A 16,897-nucleotide genomic window follows, 5' to 3' on the forward strand; every position below is an offset into this window, starting at 1 on the left:
AGTATACTTTACATCCCAACCTAATTTTTGGCAGCATTCTTTATTACTTATATTAGAAAAAAGTCTATTCACAAGAGTAAAATAAAGCAGCCGAAGCAAGTGGCAGAATACTCTAAAGTATGGTTTTAAAGTTATACATGACGTAAACATATGATGTCCGAACTCCTCCCACAAGGTGATGACGACAATGGAGAAATAGTGATAGAAAATAATTTCTCGGATTACTTGTGGAAACCATTTTCTTCAAAGATTCTAGCACTCGACCTGATGGCATAAATCCTATATACTACTACTACTACTACTACTACTACAAAGTGTAAACAAGGAGCATTGGTTGTATTTCGTTATTGACAGAGGTTGAAACTTTTTCACGAATAGCCAATTATCCATAGAGAAGGAGGCAAATTAATGATGTCATAAGTTACGTCATTATATCTTCTAAAGATATTCCTCTGAGTTTGCTGGCAATGTCTACAAGAAGTCGGTGTTGCTCTTATATTACTAGAATTATGCAACTTTTGTAATACAACATACAGTCAAAAATTAGGTAGGGATGTAAGATACCCTGTGACAAAGTGTCATGTTTGTTAGGTATGCTGATAAAATTTTATTCCGGAAAAACACCGGGACACCAGCTGTGAATCTCGTAGTAGTTAATTGCTATATTTCCCTTGTTCTGGTCTTTCTGTACTAAGGATGTTTTCCTTGTGGTCATCCATTTGGACGTGTGGTGGTTTGTGATACAATGCTTTCTGCTATTCGTGGGTGTAGGGCCTTGAAATTTTTAAGCCAGTATCTATGGACTTCATCAGGTCCTGGGGCTTTCCAGTTGGGCATTTTCTTTACTTGGTGTCTGATTGTGTCTGTCATGATCCCAGTGAATCTTTGTTTTATTCTCCCCATTTCTTCTGCCTTGACTTCCTGGAGCCATGTTGCAAGTTTGTTGAGTGATACCGAATTGCTCCATATGTTTTCCCAGAGTCTCTTACTTGGTTCAGCTTCAGGAAATTCCTGGAGGTTGTTTTCCCTCTTAGTTGGCTGTATATAGTCTTTTCTGGTTGGTTCCGAATAGTGTGCTCTGTTGGTATCCTTTATTCTTGTCCATGTACCATTGGATTTTATGTGCTTTGGGTTTGAGACGGTTTTATACCTTCTATTGTGTTGTTTAGTCCCTTCTCCTGTACTTTGTATTTATCGTTCAATTCCTTCCTTGTTTTCTTGCTTCTTAGCCTATTTTCTGCCATCTCTTTCAGTTTACTCAAGTCATATTTCATCACCATGATTTGTTTTTCCCGGCGCCTTTTCCAAGGCAGTTGCTGTTTTGGTTTCTGTTGGGTTGGTTGTGATGGCGGTGTTGGTGTTTGTATCCCCATGAGTTCTGCTACTAGTCTTGGTCCTGCATATGCCAGGTTATTTGTTTCTGTGCCACTATTATTATTATTATTATTATTATTATTATTATTATTATTATTATTATTATTTGAAGGTAGGAGACCCTCTCTCAAACATGTTTTGTTAAAGAGGATGGCAGCATCAATTCCACTGATGCTGCCATCCTCTTTAACAAAATATAATTATTATTATTATTATTGTTTGCTCTATCACAGTCCTCCAATTCGACTGGGTGGTATTTATAGTGTGGGGTTCCGGGTTGCATCCTGCCTCCTTAGGAGTCCATCACTTTTCTCACTATGTGCGCCGTTTCTAGGATCACACTCTTCTGCATGAGTCCTGGAGCTACTTCAGTCTCTATTTTTTCCAGATTACTTTTCAGGGATCTTGGGATCGTGCCTAGTGTTCTTATGATTATGGGTACAATTTTCACTGGCTTATCCCATATCCTTCTTATTTCTATTTTCAGGTCTTGATACTTATCAATTTTTTCCTTCTCTTTCTCTTGAACTCTGGTGTCCCATGGTATTGTGACATCAATGAGTGATACTTTCTTCTTGATTTTGTCAGTCAACGTCCCGTCTGGTCTATTTGCACGTATCACCCTATCTGTTCTGATGCCATAGTCCCAGAGGATCTTTGCCTGATCGTTTTCTATCACTCTTTCAGGTTGGTGCTCGTACCACTTATTACTGCAAGGTAGCTGATGTTTCTTGCGCACAGGCTCCAGTGGAGGGCTTTTGCCACTGAATCATGCCTCTTTTTGTACTGGTTCTGTGCAAGTGCCGGACATTTGCTTGCTATGTGGTTTATGGTTTCATTTTTTTGTATTGCACTTCCTACATATCGGAGAGATGTTATTTCCATCTATCGTTCTTTGAACATATCTGGTTCTTAGGGCCTGATCTTGTGCCGCTGTTATCATTCCTTCAGTTTCCTTCTTGAGCTCTCCCCTCTGTTGACATTGCCACGTGTCATCGCTGGCTAGTTCTTTAGTCTGTCTCATATATTGTCCATGCATTGGTTTGTTGTGCCATTCCTCTGTCCTGTTTGTCATTCTCCGGTCTGTATATTTGTGGGTCTTCGTCTACTTTTATCAGTCCTTCCCATGCACTCTTGAGCCACTCGTCTTCACTGGTTTTCAGATATTGCCCCAGTGCTCTGTTCTCGATGTTGACGTCGTCCTCTATGCTTAGTAGTCCTCTCCCTCCTTCCTTTCGTGTTATGTATAGTCTGTCCGTATTTGCTCTTGGGTGTCGTGCTTTGTGTATTGTCATATGTTTCCTAGTTTTCTGGTCTATGTTGCGGAGTTTTGCCTTCGTCCATTCCACTATTCCTGCGCTGTATCTGATTACTGGTACTGTTATTATTATTATTATTATTATTATTATTATTATTATTATTATTATTATTATTATTATTATTATTATTATTATTATTATTATTTGTAGATTGATAAGGGGAACCGAACAGATTACCGAAAGCTATCTTTGCTGTTTTTAGACTGAAATATATGTTCCGCAACATTTACATAACTGTGGATTTGTTTCTCCATTATTATTATTATTATTATTATTATTATTATTATTATTATTATTATTATTATTATTATTATTATTAAAAAAGGATGGCTGCATAATAGGAATTAATCTTATATTAAGTCTTTTCAACTTTTTTAGTATAAAAGTTATGCTTTCTTTCCTCAACTAATTATTCTCCTTGTTATTCCAGTTTTCGGGATTCTGCCACTTAAGCATTATTAGTCTTTATTCTTTCACAGTTACTATTTTCTACATCAGTGGACTTACCTTTACCTCCAACACAGTAGTCAGTCTACACTTACAATGTCCAAGGACTTCATACCTAAAGAAATGCTATTTCTTTCAGTCCACTTTAGATATATTGCTAAATCATCTATGATGCCAAAGTATCTGAATGGTTACTCAGTTAATTTTGCAGCTCACTTTGGAGAACTGGTGTTGCTTCCACCAGGCGGAATCTGTTTTGGACCCAGTTTTTATATCCTGCTTCTATAATTTCTTCTCTTCAAGGTTTTAGAAAATTTTTCGTTTTTACTCTTGAAATTAAAGCTTTCAATATCTTCATAAACAGCTCTGCTTGCCAAACTTCTTGCCTGCAGTATATACTGTAGCAATGCTCTTTTATTGACATTAACAATACAGTTTTTCTCTTTCTTTTAACTTGTTGGATTTTTCTTTTTTTGGATGGATTATCAACTCTTACCCTTCTATCATATTCCATTGTTCTCATTCAGTCTAGAATTGCCACCTTGTCCCCTTTCAGTTTTGATCTGGAGCGAATTTCTGAATGATGGTCACTTAAGAGCCTATCTGAATTAGCTCTTTTTCTCTATGCTATTCAAAAGTGTTCATTGCCATCAAGAAATCTACCATTTTTGGTCTTTACAAAGTTTTTTGGGTTTTGACTTCAGATTTTCTGTACAGGGATCAAAATCCAGATTGTTAAATGTCCAGTATCTAAATCTTTTCTTTCGATGTAAATGTTATCTTATCCTCTTAGTTATCTAAACTTTATACTCGTCTTAACTGTTGCTGTTTAGAATATTGCCTTCAAATTTTGCATTGTTTCTTGTTTTTCTAGTCGTCTAGCCAGCAGCCAACTGGTAACCTTCTCAGACTACCTTTCACAAGTTACTGCCCTTTATTTAAATTGCAGAACTCAATTAAACCTTACTTTGTGTTGTTTTATGAGCCATGGTTTTCTCATCCTACTTTTATTTTCCATGACTTTATAAAAAATATTCTGTGAAGAGGCAACCGGATTTCCTTGTTTCTCTGCGGGTTTGGACAAGATCCATTATTTTCCCTTTGCCATTTTTCTTTTCTTTTTCTCTGTCTGTGAACTTAACATTGCTTTCATAATAAACTTTTATTACATTATGTATTTTAATGGTCACCACTGTTTCCTTGGCTGACTGAAAAATACCCACAACATGGAATCTGACGATATATAACAATACTCAGCTGTGGCATACGTGTGCAATGAAATACTGACGACCTTAGTGATATAGGCTACACAGTAATTAGGTATTTACTTACCAAAGCAGGCTAAGCTCTCCTTGCATCCTAGAGCTGCTGTGAATTGGATGAAGCTATGTCTGTTAATCAGTATGTCTGGAGTTTCAGCAAAACGATAACCTTCCCGTCCTTTAAGGAAAAAAAAAGAGATAATCAACGTCCATCAAATCAGACTTGAAGGGAAGTATGATATTTCTGGAACCAAGGAGTCTTCTGAACAAAATGATGATAACATTAAAATGTTCAGTTTATCAGCATATACCTCAGCCAACTTTGGAATAAAATAATAAATTCTTTTAAATGTTTGTCTGTTTACATTTTATTTTAGAAATTACTTAAATCTTGGATTTTCTTCCTCACATACCTGTGAAATGTACAGAGCTATGCGAAGTCCCACATATGGGCTCCATTTGTGAGCCAGGACGTAGCAACCAACTTGATCCAGTATCAATGTCAGTGAAAGCTGGAAGCCCTTGAACTGTGTTGCCAATGTGGATCTAGAAAGAAATTAATCAAAATTTGATGTTCAACTCATTTTCTATTTACCTGCAGTTGTAGAATTCATTTTCATACCAACGGATAATTTGTGAATGTAATACTTCTCTTCATTCCAGCTGGAAATGATTCACACTTTTGGGTTGTTTGGTTGTTTCCAATCTCAACAGAATGAAGGAAAGGCAAAATCTATTAACTCAGGCAACTCATTTTTATGCTTATAAGGGTATGCAAATGAATAAAACTTCACAAACATCTTATCAATAAACATTTTTGTAAACAAAACTTGTGTATAAAATTAGCATATACTTTGTTAATGAATCTATAACGTATGAGAAAATAACCATGTTCTTCATTTTTTATGTTTGACCTGCAGCAGAAAACGATGTTAGGGGAATTATACAAAAGGAAATGATATTTTCAAATTATGCATTGACAAAGAGGAGATTGCAGGGGTCCATAAAAATAGACGAAAAGAGTATTTCAAAACTTTGCAATTCGCCAAGGAAAAGAAACAACTACAAGCCAAAACCTTTGAGAATTCCTTTCTTCAGTATCTGCAGATATTGATGAAGATGCATCAGAGAGAATGTAGGATTTTCTTTTAGCTTTTATAGGGACAGTAGGTAAAAACATGTTTACTCCGAAGAGAGTGAGACATATTTGAATCAAGAAGAAATGAGATGAGTTAGAGAATAAAAGTGAGGTGACAGGAAAGGGATGTGGGGTAGGCTGTCTTCTGTTGGTCTGCTCTGCTCTCTATTTATTTTATTTCTCTCGTATTTGCTAAAGTTAAAATTAGCAGTTTCAGTCCTTCACCAGGATATTGGCTCTCAGGGGAACGTAGCCAGGTAACCCCAGCCCAATACCATGGTGTCACTCATGGTAGTAACCACTAGTAGACAGTCTCACTAATCATTCCCTGACAAGGAGCGAACACTGGCCCCGAGATTACAAGACCAGCACGCCACCAACTGCACTAGCCCTTGCTCAAACATGCAAGCCTACTCTCTGCAATACCAGTGGGCAGAAGATGCGTATTCCTACCGACTCTGGCAGTTCGGAAACTCTCAGAAAAAGGAATTTAGATTACATAAGGGCAATGATTTTCATCAGAGCCTTTATGTAATCTAATTTTTTTCAGAGAAGGTTTATAATGCAGCAAAGTTTAATGATTCAGCATATTTACACAGAGAACACTGTGAACATGTGTTCAATTGAGATAGCACTATTTATTCCTCACACCGATGGATGTCGTGCAGTTGGAACTTGAGAAGTTCAAGCGAAAATACAATGCATTGATACCCTAATACTATTCTTCTTGTATTTTAATACTCTTATATATATATAATATATATATATACTATAATATAATCTATATATATTAATATATATGTATGTTAATATAATATACATATATATATATATATATATATAATATATATATATATATGTTATGTATATATATATACATATATATATATATATGTATATAATATATATATATATAATGGTATTATGTATATTTATATATAATATATATATATAGATATATATATATATATATATATATATATATATATATATGTATATATATATATATACATATAGTATATATATATATATGTATATATATATATATAGTATATGTATATGATATATATATATATATATATATATATATATATGTCTTTTTTCTTGTTTAATAAGTGGTATCTCTTTATTCTGTATTTCCATTTACTTCCTCGTGCTTCTTTAAGCTTAAATTGCAAGTCAAAGCCCACGTGGGATTGCTCCATATGAATAGGTTTCATCTACTGAAAAACTAATTTTAAAACATACAAAACCACGCTTTTATTTCAAAATGCACCAAAAAGTATAAAATAAAACTTTCTGTGATCCACAGTATTAATGGTTACTTACACCTGAACATAAAAGCATGGGACATGTACTCACCTAACTTCCATACAATTCTATATAGATATATTTAAATTGAGAAGTTTTCGAAAGTAAGATGTCAAGATTTCACTGCACGGATATGATGTAAGTTGGTTAGACCTGAAGAGGTCTGTGGAAGGAATTTAGTTCCATACTTGGCAAGCATCCTCAAGAACCTCAAAGAGTAGGCTATACATGTCATTGCTAGAAATTGCTTAACAATTCGCATTAATGACGTGAAATGTTGCATCCATACAGCTCTTTCTTTACCAATGTCTGTATATACACATTGCATTAATAAAGTACGTTTTCGATACAATACAGTACATTACATATCTATACAGAATTGTGTGCAAGTCAGGGAAAGTGGCCCATGATTTTATGTTTAGGCATAATTAAGCACAAACGTCGTGCATACGAGAGGTTTTCAGGAAAGCAAGTAAAAGAATGCAAGATTAGCAAATAGGAGCCCCACACTTTCACGTTCAGGTATAAGTAACCATTAGTTTTGTGGGTCTCATAAGGTTTATTTTTTACTTTTTGGCGCATATTAAAATAAAAGCATAGTTTTAAAATTGTGTTTAATTAGTTTTATTTGTTTTTTTTTAGTGTCTAACAGTTGAACTTTGAATAAGTACAGCTTGCATAACCGAGTGACTGAACCGATTGTGGCGCCCCATCCGGGCTAGTTGCATGGTCATATTAAAGTGTATGCATCTACAGTCCCATAAAATTGCAATAGTATTTAATTTTCTTAATTTATTTGCCATATTGCACTGTCACTGACTTTGAAACTGTAGGTACACCAAATCTGAGCGAAATCGATTTAGTAGAAGTGGGCAAACAATCGTTTGAAAGTTTTGACCCAAGCAGACAAAGAAAGTGCAGGAGGGGAGGCTGAGATGGTAAGGACACCTGTTGAGGAGAGATGAGGACCACGCTGGGAGACATACGATGGGGATGGAGGTTCAAGGAAGAAGAAGGAGAGGGAGATCAAGAAAGAGATGGAAGGACTGTGTGAGAGGAGTCTTACAAGAGAAGGGAATTGATGAGGCAGAAGTGCAGGATAGAAATAGATGGAAACGGCTCATCCGAAACGGCAACCCCATATAAAGATGGGAACCAGCTGGGAAGAAGAAGACAGAAAGACAAACAAACAGACAGACACAGGAGTCAAGTTAAATAAAAACCGTGTAGTAATAATAATAATATAATAATAATAATAATGCCTTCAAAATAGTGTTTTGCGAGAAAAGGAATTCTGATGTAGTATTTTTTGTCATTTGGCTCCATATGAAGAGAATGTCGTAATGTCAGAAACTGTTGTTTGCCTCCACAAAAAGAGAGTATTGTACCATTTTCAAACTTGTCTCCAAATGAAGATAGTGTTGTACTATTTGAAACTGTCATTTGCTTCCATAAAATGAGTCACAATGCTTTGAAAATGTTATTTGCCGCTATATAATATATATAGAGTAATAATGTTTTGAAAATGTCATTTGCTTCTGTATAAAGAGAGAGTCACAATGTTTTGAAATTATCATTTGCCTCAGTATAGAGTCACAATGTTCTGAAAATGTAATTTGCTTCCATATTGAGTCATAGTGTTTTGAAATTAGTCCTTTTCCTCCACATAAGGGGAGAGTCGTAACGTTTTGAAACTCTCATTTGCCTCAAAATAAAGTATCGTCATGATTTGAAAGTATTTATCTCCATATGAAGAGAGAGTCATATTGTTTTAAAGATGTAATTTGCCTCCTTATAAAAATAGTCTATGCGTTTCAAACTGTAGTTTACTTCCATATAAAAAGAGCCATAATGTGTGAAACTGTCGTTTGCTTCCATATAAAAAGAGAGGCATAATGTTTGAAATTGTCATTTCCCTCCATATCACGGTAAAGTCAAAATGTTTTGAAACTTTCACTTGCCTCCACATGAGAAGAGTGTCGTCCTGTTTTGAAACTCAAATAAAGGGAGAGTTGTAACGTTTTGAAACTTAGTTGTATTCATATAAAAAGTCAAAATGTCTTGAAACTTTCACTTGCCTCCATATGAAAAGAGTGTCGTTTTATCTTGGAACTCATATAAAGGGAGAATCGTAACATTTTGAAACTTATTTGCATTAATATAAAGAGGGTCAAAATATTTTCGAACTTTCGCTTGCCTTCATATGAAAAGAGTGTCGTCCTGTTTTGGAAATCATTTAAAGGGAGAATCGTAACATTTTGAAACTGATATTTGCATTCATATCAAGAGGACCATAATGTTTTTAATTTTTTTTAAAGCAATGGGACAGTTTGTATGTCGACATTGCAACACTTATCTGCAGAAAATGTCTATGCAGCGTGTTTATTTATGAGTGAGACTAACTTTATAAATATATTTTCTTACTTGGTCTATAGCCCATTGAGATGAGAAAGAACCATCTTTAGAAGTTTGCCACCATCTAAGTCGAGTGGTGTTTGACCTTGAAGAGTCTGAAAAAGAAGACAAAAACCTTCATCATCATGACTGCGCCCACCTCCGTGTTCCATGAAATACCGACCATCATGACTACACTTTGAAAGTAAAAAACTAATAAAAATAGGCAAAGAAAGAAATTAGAATAAACTTATTCGAGTACCTATAGTACGATTCTGGCTAAATTTAAAGAAACATGTGCTTCAGAATGTTTCAACTGTTGAAACCTCTCAGGGGTTACCTATATTCTATACGACTTTAAATTCTAGCATGAAAGCTAAAGGGATAAATGATATAGAACAGAGCATATTGGAGCTTTTGATACTTCAGTGAATACTCACTTTATTAAATTAGGTAATAAAATGGTTCAACCTTAGCAGATAAACCAGAAACATCATTAAATAACTATGACACCTTAAAAAGTGAATTCAATGATAGGAAAAGTAAATAATGAATACTTAAGTTCCTGACCAGATAGGTGTGTTGATATGAAAGTAAATAACGAACATTTATGCATGTTAAGACGAAGGTAAATAATGGACATTTAGGTTTGTTGATATGAAAGTAAATAATGTACATTTAGGTTTGTTGAGATGAAAGTAAAAAACGAATATTTATGTTTGTTGAGGTAAAAGTAAATAATGAACATTTAGGTTTGTTGAGAGGAAAGTAAATAATGAACATTTAGGTTTGTGAGAGGAAAGTAAATAATGAACATTTAGGTTTGTTGAGAGGAAAGTAAATAATGAACATTTTGGTTTTGTTGAGAGGAAAGCAAATAAGAACATTTAGGTTTGTTGTTGAGGAGGAAAGTAAATAATGAACATTTAGGTTTGTTGAGAGGAAACAAAATAATAAACATTTAGGTTTGCTGAGATGAAAGTAAATGATGAACAATTGGGTATGTTGAGAGGAAAGTGAACATTTCTTGAGATGAAAGTAAATAATGAACATTTAGGTTTGTTGATAAGAAATTGATAATGAACATTTAGGCTTGTTGAGAGGAAAGTAAATAATGAAAATTTAGGTTTGTTGAGAGGAAAGTAATAATGAACATTTAGGCTTGTTGAGAGGAAAGTAAATAATGAAAATTTAGGTTTGTTGAGAGGAAAGTAAATAATGAACTTACAGGTTTGTTGACACGAAAGTAAATAATGAACATTTAGGTTTGTTTTTAAGAAAATAATAATGAACATTTAGGCTTGTTGAGAGGAAAGTAAATAATGAACGTTTAGGCTTGTTGAGAGAAAAGTAAATAATGAACATTAAGGTTTGTTGAGAGGAAAGTAAATAGTGAACTTACAGGTTTGTTGAGAGGAAACTAAATAGTGAACTTGCGGGTTTGTTGAAAGAGAGAGAGAGAGAGAGAGAGAGAGAGAGAGAGAGAGAGAGAGAGAGAGAGAGAGAGAGAGAGTTTCGTGGTTTGTGTTGCTGTAGAAATCGTGTAGTATGTATTTATGTTTTTGGTTTTCCGTAACAGAGAGAGAGAGAGAGAGAGAGAGAGAGAGAGAGAGAGAGAGAGAGAGAGAGAGAGAGAGGGCGTAATTGGTGGATGGATGGTTAGCGATTGAATTGGCTGTTGATGAATTCTGGGTTGTCTGTTGATGCAGTTGGAGTTAGTTGCTAAGATCAGAATTCTGAGGAGGGCAGTCTGTAATGAGAAATCGTGAAGGACAGTCGTTTTGGGCAGCAGTCTTGGCAGTATTGTTGGTCCGTTGTGTTGTGTTTTCTGGGAGTTATCTGAGTTATTGGTGCTGTGTGTTTGAAGGTTGTTGTGCTTGTGTGTTGGGAGGTTGTTGAGCTTGTGAGTTTCTGTTGAGTTGTGAGTTGTTATAGTTGAGGGTTGTTGTTGTTGTTGGGGAGCTGTTGTGGTTTGGTGTTGTGAGTGGTTGGGTGTGGGCTTGTGGGGTTGTTGATTTGGTGTTGTGGAGTGGGGTTGTTGGTGAGCTATTGTGGTTTCTTGGTGTTGCTGTTATTGTGGTTTCTTGGTGTTGTTGTTGTTGTGGCTGTAGTCCTTGGTTGTTGTTGTGGTTATAGGCCTTGTTTGCTTGTTATGTTGTTGAGTTGCGGTTGTAGTCCTTGTTTGTTGTTGTGTTGTTGAGTTATGGTTGTAATCCTTGTCTGTTGTTGTGTTGTTGAGTTGTGGGATTGTGTCCTTGGTTGTTGTTGTGTCGTGGGGTTGTGGTCCTTGGTTGCTTGTCATGTTGTTGTTGTGTTGCGGTTGTCGTTCTTGGTTGTTGTCGTGTTGTTGTTGAGTTGTGTGGTTATAGTTCTTTGTTGTTGGTTGAGTGTTGGTTTGCAGCGGTTATTGGTGTCTCAGTGACCTCGTCCAGCGGACAGCACAGCATAGCCCTGAGTATCTGGAGTTGGGGTGAGTACATGTGTTTATGTTTTTTGTTCCGTGTATAGCTAAGTCAATTGTCCTGCGTTTTTCTGTAGCGTGTAGAGGAAAGTGTGGCTGAGGGTAAGTTTGGCAGCCAGATTGATTAAATTTATGTGGAGGGTCTTGCCCGCTTGGTTTTTAGCTCGTGATCCTGCCACAAGGTTTGTCGAGGGGAAAATAACTATCATTTAGGTTTGTTGAGGCGAAAGTACATAATGAACATTTAAGTTTGTTGAGTCTAAAGTAAATAATGAACATTCAAGTTTGTTGAGAGGTAAGTAACTAATGAACATTTAGGATTTTTTGAGAGGAAAGTAGGAAAGTAAATAATGAACATTTATGTTTGTTGAGAAGAAGGTAAATAATGAACATTTAGGTTTATTGAAAGAAAAGTAAATAATGAACATTTTTGTTAGTTGAGACGAAATTAAAAATCAACATTTTTGTTTGTTGAGATGAAGGTAAAAAATTAACATTTAGGTTTGTTGATATGAAAGTAAATAATAAACATTTAGGTTTCTTGAGAGAAAAGTAAATAATGAATATTTAGGTTTGTTGAGACGAAAGAAAATAATGGACAGTTAGGTTTGCTGGGAGGAAATTAAATAACGAACAGCTGGTTTTGTTAGGAGGAGAGTAAATGAACATTTAGGTTTATTGAGACTAAAGCAAATCATGAATATTTAGTTTTGTTGAGAGGAAAGTAAATAATGAACATTTAGGTTTGTTGAGACTAAAGCAAATCATGAATATTTAGTTTTGTTGAGAGGAAGTAAGTAATGAACATTTAGGTTTGTTCGAGCGGAAAGTAAGTAATGAACATTTAGGTATCAGAACCAAACATAACATTCTAATAATAAATAATAATTTATAGACAACTATGAGACAATACGCATCAAAGGATTCATTTTTAAATGAATGGCAATAAATATGAGATATGAAAATTAAATTGTTAACATACACTCAGGGTATAGTCATGGAACCTGGTAAGGTCCCATATGCACTCAGATATACCCTAAGTTTGACTCCAGACCTTGTTTAAGGGTAGTTTGGACTTAAAAAAAAACTTGGTCACATGTTTCACAACTGGCCTGTTTTCCACCATTTTGAAGTCCAAGATGACCACCTGACAAAAAGGATAAAAGTCAATAAATGACCAGAATATACTCAATATGCATATTATTTCAAAAGTCTTGAATAGGAGAATACAATAAATCATACACTTGTGTAACAAACTATTAATTGGTTGGAAAAAAAATCCCACTCTCAAACCTTCATTTCACATTCCAACATCAAATCATCTTCAATGTCTTTGGAATCATTATGACTCTTTCTTATAGTATAATGTGGATTACTACACTGCCCACTTACATCACACTTACAGAATTCTCAGCAACTAATGTTTGCTACACGGCAAGGACATACATTTAACTTAAAGCATTTTTTACAGGCGCATGGAAATGAAAAATCGGGGGGCTGATTAGCTTCAGAAACAATAATAGATACCAGGAAGTCATCTTTCAAAATGTAACCATAATCTAGTGGATTCAATATAGCTTTGGTAGCTTTTGTGACATTTGTCCAGTGATAACATTCCAAAAAAGCTCCCTTAATATGAAGCTGTATACTACTTGAAGTTGGAGCAAGTCTTTCAAAGTTGTTTTTAATGCTGATGACTCTACCAATGGCTCGGGCAAGAAACTGCTCTACTTTGATTTCCATATCATGAGAAAGTTCCTTATTTTTTCCAAAATCCTTGATTAACTCTATTCCACCTTGCTCTACTACATTGAATACAGCAAGTTTCGTGGAAACCTTGCTTGTCGTGTCACAACCACTAAGTGCATGGACAGCTGGAAGTACAGAAACTAGTACTCTTGACATTATCAGTACTAAATCATGGACTGGCAATGCCCTTTTGGTGTTGGCTTGTCCACAAAGGACACATAGCTCCTCTAGACCACTGAATTTCCAGATTTTGGCTGAAGTGGTACAGTAGACTTACTGAAACATCTGTATCTGGTGAAGCCACTATGACTCTCTTGAATAATTCTGCGCAAATGGCATGTTTGATATGTAACATCAGCCTCCTTTTGTTGACGATGAAGTGTCAGTACATCCACAACAATTTGAGAGCTGATTCTTAGACACTTACACAAGTCACCTTCATGAGAACCTACAAGGTATATAGGTATGGACGTACTTTCTGTTCCTTGAGTCACTTTCTCAGTAACCACTTGATGAAAAATTCTTACAGCATTTCCTTATTTTTGATAGATGACCAGAACCTTTCCATATCTACTGGAAGTGATTGATAGATACCTCTCTCGGATAAACTTTTCTTTTCCTCATTCTTTAACAGTCTTTTATATAAAAACTACCTTGGTCATAAATATCAAAGAAAACATCAATTCGTTTGCAAGTGGCTGACTTGCAAGAAAATGCTTTCCACAAGTGAGCTGCCTTATCACCAAATGTTTTCAGCTTCAGCTGTGTCACTGATAATTTTCTAGCACATGCCATGAAATCAAAGACAATAGCTGTTGGATGAGTAGTGTCTGAGAAGGATACTTTCTGTGGAGCAAGTTCTTTAAGTCTTTTTTTTTCAATGACATGTGTAAGCTTGATTTGAGGGACTTTCGCAAATAGCCATCTTTAATTAGGTAATACAAGGTGAATGTTATTTCATATAGCCAGAAGCTGTGAGATATCATAGCCTCTGACTCTAGCAATATCAATAATTTGGAGGGCATTATTTGTGTCTTTCTGTATATCAGCAGGGGAATCCTTGCATATGTTATGCTTCTTACTCGTCTTTTTAATTGGATCAAACAGACTCTTTTCTTTATCTTTAAACATTGTATGCTTGCTGTCCAAGACTAATACAGTTCAAAAGGTACTTCCTTTCCTCATCACTAGCCTCTTTTCCAGTGACAAGATTTCTCATCTGTTTGTTGTTTAACAGATCAAAAGGGTTTTCACTTGCCTGAATATATGCAAGCATTTTCTGAATGCAAATCTCATCACGCTTGGTTGTGGCTGCTGAAAACTCGTGATGCAAAGAACACTCATCATCATTCAGGCCACAAATCTCACGAAGAAAGGCCGATATCAGGGATTTTTCTTGCTTAGTTAGATCACGCTGAGCTACTGACTCTTTCCTTCTTATAAGTTCTACAATGCCCCCATGGCCTTTAGCAGGTTTATAGTACATCTGCTCAAGCGCTTGGTCCATTGGGACACTACTGAATTTATGAGTAGAATCTTTCACAACAAAATGGCCCTTAAAAAACTGCATGGATTGAAGGAAATTTGTGTGGCAGCTGCAAACAGTCTGCATAAAATACTGTTCACCATCGTGAATAGTGTGTCTTGTCAAAACTAAAGAACAGCGGACAAATGGATTTCCCAGTTTCCTTCTCTTTCTGAACGAGTCAGGCCTCTTAGCAGAGGGAACAGGTGGGTTAGAAATGTACTCCAATATTTGAAGATGTCATATGATCTTCTCCTTCTGCAACAAATTCATCAAATGTGGGTACATATTATGTCACAAAGAAGTTTCTGACATTTTCCAAGGATACTCTGAGACTCTTGAATTTTTTCCATTACAATAAACTTGTAGCAGTCCTATTTCTGAAAAGAGTTTGGTGAGATTTTGAGAGTCACCCTGTTGTTGAAGGAATTGTTTCCAGAGAAGTTGATGCACAACTTCGGCAATTAGAGATAATCCTTTTAGAGCACGCGGATAATGGCTGCCCTTGAAAATACTCTGGACTATCTTTGGGCCAAATATTTCATTCTGTGTGATCTCATGTCATGTTCCACACCACTGTCTTCAAGATAATTACAATGCAAGATATTATTACTTTCGCCATATGAAAACCACCAAGGCCTAGAAATATATTGCTAATCGTTAGTCTGAAAAGAAGAAAAATTATCTGTAAGATAGATCGACAAACTACACAAATATAAACTCATAGACAGACAAAAAAAATAATAATAAATAAAACAGATAGATGTGATAATACTCGTATCCTCCTATTTTGTATTCTCCTATCCAAGACCTTTGAAACGATATGCATATTGAGTATATTCTGGTCATTTATTGACTTTTATCATTTTTCTCAGGCAGCATCTTGGATTTCAAAATGGCGGAAAACAGGCCAGTTGTGGAACATGTGACCAAGTTTTTATTTATTCTTTTTTTTTTTTTGTCCAAACAACCCTTAAACAAGATCTGAAGTCAAATTTAGGGTACATCTCAGTGCATACGGGATCCTCCAAGACTAGTAATGACACAAAGAAATTTGGAGCAAGCTACAAGGTTGGGAATATCCAGCGAAGGCAGAAAGGCAAAAATATAATAAAGAATAATAATAGTCAATTCCTAGTTCCTACATCCAAGAAAAAAATATGGCAGATTGGCCAGGATAGATTGATTAATCAAGAGAATGAAAAACGTTCCTTACCAGGCAGAGCGAGGGTGATGTACTTCGTGTGGGGAATGCCTTGAAGCTGCTGTCTAGGATTCCGCCCCAACTCAGCCAATAAAGTCCAAGAAATCCCACCGTCTGTAGAAAATTGCAGCAACACCGGTCCATCTTCAGTGGCCATGTCATCCGGAAGGCAGCCAAAACGGATGTAAAACTGAACAAAGCTGTCGATAAGAGAAAAAATTATTTAGCCTAGTTACAGTCACACTGATGTTCTAATCAGTCATTTCCAATTATCTGTCTTTTGAAATCCGTAATCAGTGTCCTGATCAATTGTTATGAAGATAAATATATAAAAATACAAAATAAATGTTTGAACGATGTTTAAAGCAAAGATAGGAAATAGACTGCAATCCATGAACGAACCTTCCTTGTGATAGATCTAGATTGGTGGTCATGAGCATTCTTTCTCCTTGCTGGTTGAATACCAAAGCGTCATCAGTCAAAACTCCACAGAATCTGGATATTTCAGCGCCTGACCAGACTTCAAACTGGTCACTGAGTGAATTTCCTAATAAGAGAACAACAGGACGGCTTTACTGAAAATGAGGTAAGATTAATAACTTTCTCCGTACACCACAGCCGTTTCAAAGGCAGATACTGATTACTAGTACGACAGATATATCTCCTTTTCCTTTACGGCACTGTCCTTAGCTTCAACGATGAATTAACTCAAA

The 16,897-nt window shown here is 35.6% G+C and overlaps 1 protein-coding gene across 1 annotated transcript in view; it reads right to left on the bottom strand.

Moving 5' to 3' along the window:
* LOC135223343 (reelin-like) overlaps positions 1 to 16,897 on the bottom strand; it is a 484,942-nt gene that overhangs the window by 131,595 nt on the left and 336,450 nt on the right. Inside the window, 5 exon segments of the mRNA XM_064261806.1 lie at positions 4,473 to 4,580; positions 4,816 to 4,948; positions 9,276 to 9,361; positions 16,197 to 16,384; positions 16,587 to 16,731. Coding sequence (XP_064117876.1) covers positions 4,473 to 4,580; positions 4,816 to 4,948; positions 9,276 to 9,361; positions 16,197 to 16,384; positions 16,587 to 16,731 — 660 coding nt within the window.

This window comes from Macrobrachium nipponense, chromosome 8 (assembly GCF_015104395.2).
Source record: "Macrobrachium nipponense isolate FS-2020 chromosome 8, ASM1510439v2, whole genome shotgun sequence".
NCBI lineage: Eukaryota > Metazoa > Arthropoda > Malacostraca > Decapoda > Palaemonidae > Macrobrachium > Macrobrachium nipponense.